This window comes from Sphaeroforma arctica (assembly GCF_001186125.1).
Source record: "Sphaeroforma arctica JP610 unplaced genomic scaffold supercont1.6, whole genome shotgun sequence".
In the NCBI taxonomy this organism is placed as follows: Eukaryota; class Ichthyosporea; order Ichthyophonida; genus Sphaeroforma; species Sphaeroforma arctica.
In genome coordinates, this window is record NW_014040552.1 from 109,366 (window position 1) to 115,034 (window position 5,669).

The 5,669-nt window shown below is 40.7% G+C and overlaps 1 protein-coding gene across 1 annotated transcript; it reads right to left on the bottom strand.

Moving 5' to 3' along the window:
* SARC_00228 (hypothetical protein) lies at positions 1-3,750 on the bottom strand. The gene is made up of 9 exons (XM_014306084.1): positions 3,542-3,750; positions 3,315-3,364; positions 2,934-3,043; positions 2,546-2,669; positions 2,026-2,166; positions 1,627-1,783; positions 1,128-1,348; positions 593-815; positions 1-160 (listed from the first exon to the last, which is right to left on the bottom strand). Exons 1-9 carry the CDS (start codon positions 3,618-3,620, stop codon positions 48-50), a joined length of 1,218 nt encoding a protein of 405 aa, XP_014161559.1. The 5' UTR covers positions 3,621-3,750; the 3' UTR covers positions 1-47.
* Positions 3,751-5,669: the final 1,919 nt, after the last annotated feature.

Sequence of the window (5,669 nt, forward strand, 5' to 3'; positions counted from 1 at the left end):
AGCATTCCAATCGAACACTGCGCGACCTATTTTTTTCTTCAATTCACTCAACTTAGTTCTACACGGGACTCTTCGGTGTTTGCGTTGGCACTACTACTCTTCGATCCACCAATCATCTTAACGGCCACAGCACCGATAATGGCACCTACGACAACTCCACCTGGAAACAAATTGATAGCACGCGTATAGTTAGAATGCGGGAACCATAGGTACAGAACGGGGTCATATTATATGTACGGAGGCCACATCTGTCGATCGTACGCTACTCTCGCTTTAACCCTCGCTCTGCATGTATTTTTTAACATCCGTGAGATACCAAATAGCTATATCGTACTATTATATCGCCGACAAGATATCTAAGACAGTCGCAACCAACCATGCGCCACAAGATATTTGACTTATCTCACGCGCTCGGTACTAACACCCATCTTTTAACTGTCATGCGGACGAGATACATGCCAGTTGTTTATCTAATACAAATGGGGGGCTACAGAAGAATGCACCTGCAAGACTACCCGCAACTACATATACAACACCGCACCACACACAATATACCAGAACACGCCATAAAATCGTACACATTAAAACACACCTATGATTCCACCAACTAGCGCTCCAGTGCTTACACCACCACCGTCACTCTCCGCCGCATCAGCTTCACTCTTAACCGATGCCGCGTCTTCAGTAGATGTCGAACTGATATCGAACGCCGGGAAGTTGGTCTCAGCGAAGATACCGTCTAACACAGCAGCCAGACGCATTCCTCCTATGACCACACGGGACTCCGCGATGAGATGGGCCTCGTCGGCATATGACTGTAAAGGTATGGGAAGTGTATAGGGTTTGGAAGTTGGTAAGCCTCTACCGTACTAATTTTTGACGAAATATGATGGCTATGAACAAGCCTGATATGTACGGACCAGCAACACTATGTCGACTAGCAAATTTCACAACTGAAATGCACAGTGCGCCGGACCTAACAGACCCACGCTCCCAATAGCTACAAGTCATATTTAACAATAGAACAGACATTAATGCAATCGCTCGCGTTTCACTCTATGCGCGGTTCCTGATCACATAAAGCGATGTGAGTACAGAAAGCCATGTCGACAAGGACTGTATCATACCTGCTCCATCATTCCGTTCAACGGTGCTGCGTCGTACGAATCGACCCCAAGGTTGAAACTCTCATTCAACCAGATATCGATGGACTCCTCCATGCGCGTGCGATCTTCCTCTCGCGCCAAATCCGTGTCATAGCCCATCTCGGCAAGCTTAGTAATCGGATACTTCGCGATCAAAGCGGCGGCAAATTCTGTGTATTCGGGATCACTCGCCTCGATTTCAGCTGGAAGGAAGGGAAATAGAGGTCCGTTGAGAACACATTAGAGGTCGAACAAAAAATCACCAAAATGTATATTCTTGTAAATGACTGGTACTTTGTAGTAGAGCATGACTTGCGTTCTATTGAGCAAGTGATTGAATCAAATTTACATTTCCCAACGACCTCACTTCTGAATTATCATTACATATTCCATTGTGGAGTAAGTTGCACCACATACGTCATAAAAGTATCCAAACATATGGCATTTCATCCTTTTATAGTAGCACGTCTATCACACATACCCTGCAAATCATTGCCCCATAGAGTTTGTCCACTGTCCCACCAGGAATGCAGGTTAGTGGATTCATTGGCAGGTGTGATGAAGGTCCATCGGTTGCCTCCAAAATCACTGGCAACCTCACCATCATACATCATGCAACGTGCCACGGCATGGTATGGCTGATTGCGAAAAAAAGTTATATTCAAAGATTCAGTAGGGGTTCGTGTGCACGCTTGTCACAAGAAATCTGGCACACATTTGCAAATCGTATACTGTACAATGGTCACTTTTGTCTTCTAAGCACTTACGCACAGTATAGTAAGGGGTCACGAATGATTTGACCAGCAAAAATCATTCACAGGGCAACGTAGGCAAAGCTAGCTATAGGTGATATGCCTTTTACGAGTACGGGGTTCCATACCTGATGCACATCTCCGATCATATGTACTAAGAAGTTGAGGCCGAAGTGCGCGTACCAATGGGCTGTTTGGCGTCCATTGTATGTGTCAGGGATATCTGAACTGAGTTGCAACATCTGTGTCTTTGCGTCGACATCCACACTCTACAGACGAGTGCACATATTTTAAATGATGTACGAGTAATTTGGTTAAATGAGGTGTATATACAAACTACCATAAATTTCTACGTCAATGTGTACTGAGCGTCATCACCCTAAGACTAACTGCAATTAATACCTTCCGACATATTAAAAAGTATATCATGATCCGAGATGACCAGATAGGCCTTTGTCCTAAGAGGACAATTCCCATATATCAAGCATCAATAAAATTCTATCTACGCTCTTTGAGGCGAACTCTTAAAATATAACTACAATTTACTCAAAACTAATATAGTCATCTCCCAGATGTTTTCTATTTGAATCCATGCATACGAAATTTAGCCTTAGCGATGAACCACACATAAACACATAAGAACAGTACCGTGTCACAGTTAAGATTGTCGGGGTCGTATCTGATATTCACGTAGTGCCAGATGCCGAAAATCTGCATGTTATAGAAACTCTTGGCTACATCCGCCCAGGTGGCAGCCTGAACGAGCGTTGTGCTGCAGGAATGAAAGAAGTGATACCATAACGAACAAATCAGTAATGTTACTCATTCAGGAATATATTAAACAACTCAGTTAGCGACGTAGCGTATATTTGTATGATTATGTATCAGATGAATAGTCTTTTTCTCTCTCGAAAATTAAGTCCTTCCAAGGGTTCTAATTACTAGCAGCGAACACTTTCAGGGGTATTTGCTTGTTTGCAGCCATCTTGTACATATTTACAAAAAAAACTCAAAGTAACTCCTGTGAAGTATTTACCTTTCTTGTTTCGGGCGAGAACTGCCCTGGGCGGCGTAATTACCCATCTCCCACTCGGTGACTTCGTCATTGTAGAGAGTGTCCATGTAGGACAGAACATTATTGACTTGCTGTTCAAATTGATGGGCATTTACGACAATTTGAGTACTTCGAAGTCATTCGAATTAGAAAAGTTATACAAGTTGCAACATAAGGCTCACAGGGCTCTGTCTGCTAATATGAACGCTATGAACGCCAATATATCCGTTGAAGGCGCTGAAAAATCATGATATGCACTATTATGCAAATTAGAGGGTGAAAAACGATGCATTAAAATATTTTCGCGCCCATTGGTATAAAAATAGAATCTTCAGTTCTACTGCTACTGACATAGTTCAATACCTCGATAGAGTGAGCATTCTTCATATGCGAAGTAGCCACTGCGGCGACAACTGTGGTGTGAAGGGAGGCATGCTCAACAATTAGTCAGAGGCTAGATCTTAAGTGCACAACCATAAGCAATGAGTGTACTAAAATAAATTGTCCATGAAATCATACAATACTCTCTTTTGCAGCGAATAAGTTTGCAGTTGAAAGCATCACTGTCAAAATGGGCCGGGAAGACTCACGTTTATGTCCAACGTCCCACCATGCCTGTGAGCTGCCCACCAAGGTCAAGGCGATCGCTGATGCAGCGAACAGTTTCATTGCGATAATTCTTTTGTTATACTAGTGCGTTACCAGCATAAATGAATATGTTCTTAAAGATACTCTGGTTTAGGGATGATATACAAATGTGTGGAATGGTGAAGAAACAAAAAAAACATCACCATTTGACTGGACTTGTGTCTAATTTAGAAGGTTATGACTTTAGTGGACTAGTCTATGTCATATACCTTTCTCGCGCGGGTGATTAAAGTTAATGTGCACGGATCACTGCGGAATGCGTAAAATTGATTTCCAATTGGCAATTGGCCAGACTCGGAAATAACTAAATTTAGAATATTTACAACAGCTGACTTTTGTTTTTTGAAACAAAAACCAATATGTACAAACATTGCCCTATGCTATGGTACATATCACTCGACGTTTTCTATCAGGATGAGTTATCCTCGCAACATCAACAAGAGAGAGACGGGCTGGGGCCCTGGGCCTGGGGCTGCCGGTTGAGGCTCTGGGGCTTTGGCCTCTGGGGCCGGGGGCTCTTGTTGAGAGAGTAGAGAGTAGCCAGTGGGCATGTTTACTGTTTAGTGTTTAGTGCCTTTTTTTTCTTCAGAAGTGTTTTCTCATTTGTTAATGTTTTGACCGTATTATTTATTTCCTCATTCCGTCAAAAACTTTTTAGTCTCGTTACCTATTTGACAACAATTTGCAAATATCAATCTATACTTTTTTTAGATACATATGTGATACGATATATACTTAGTGTGGAGTGTGGTCTGTGGTCTGTGGAGCGTGGCAGATTCAGGTCTCAGGAGGGCTGGGCTAGTGTTTTAAAATTTTATTTAAAACTGTGTTGTTGCTATATAAAACTGTGTTGTGTCAGCTAAAAATAGATTGAGACCACACGGCACACTTAAATAAGTATTTACATACAACGTTTGTAACTTTACTATATCGTGAATTCGTGAAGTTCATTGTCGCTACGGCCTAAAATACACACTTAGTGGTTGCAATTTAAAAAAAAGGGTTAAAAAAATACAATTGACTATTGTCTGCACAGTCTGGAGTCTGGACTGTATTTAACCCTGTAAGTAGCGCATGTAGTGTAGACAGAAATTAATAAAAATTAACAAGGCACAAGCGTTTGTATTGGTTAAAATAAGATTGGAGGCATACCATATGCTATATAAGGCAACTTTATGAAAAGCAATTCTTCCAACCAAAGTACAGAACTCATAGAAATCGACTACTAGTAGAGCCAGTGCCCAGTGTTCTAAAATACTAGACTGTACTGATATGTACTACTAAAGTCTTTAAGGGTTCAAGCTTACGAATACTCCTAGATGCCCCGCTCGCATACGTGCAAAATTTGACATAAAAGTGGTGCCTTGGAGGCTGGAGCCTTGGACGGCACCCAAATTTGAAATTCTAAAGGAGCAAAAAGGAAAGAGGAGGCCGCAGGCCGACCGGTCTCTTTTTGGGCCAAATTGACAGGGTTCGACACTTTTACAATATCAAGATCATAAATTGAATATGTATCATAATGCCTATGTATTTATGTATGTTTATATGCATATAGCCCTCCGTGCTCTCATTGCCGCCTTCATAGCTAAAACTATTCAAATATCGGTCACAATTCTAAAGGAGAGAAAGGGAAAGAGGAGGTCGAAGGCCGCAGGCCGACCGGTCTCTATTGGGATCAAATTGACATGTTTTGACACTATTACAATAGCAAGACCATAAATTGAATATGTATCATATCACATGTATTTATGTGTGTTTATATGCATTTAGCCCTCCGTGTTCTCACTGCCGCCTTCCTAGCAATAGCTATTCAAATATCGGTCGCAATATCACAAATTTTACACGTATACGAGCGGGGCATCTAGGAATATTCCTAAGTACATAAATCGGTCACTCACACACACAGATATATATATATATATATATAATAATATATATGTTTGTATATATATATATATATATATATTATATATATATATATTTATATATATATATATTATATATATATATATATATAATATATATATATATATATATAAATATATATATATATGTATATACATATATATA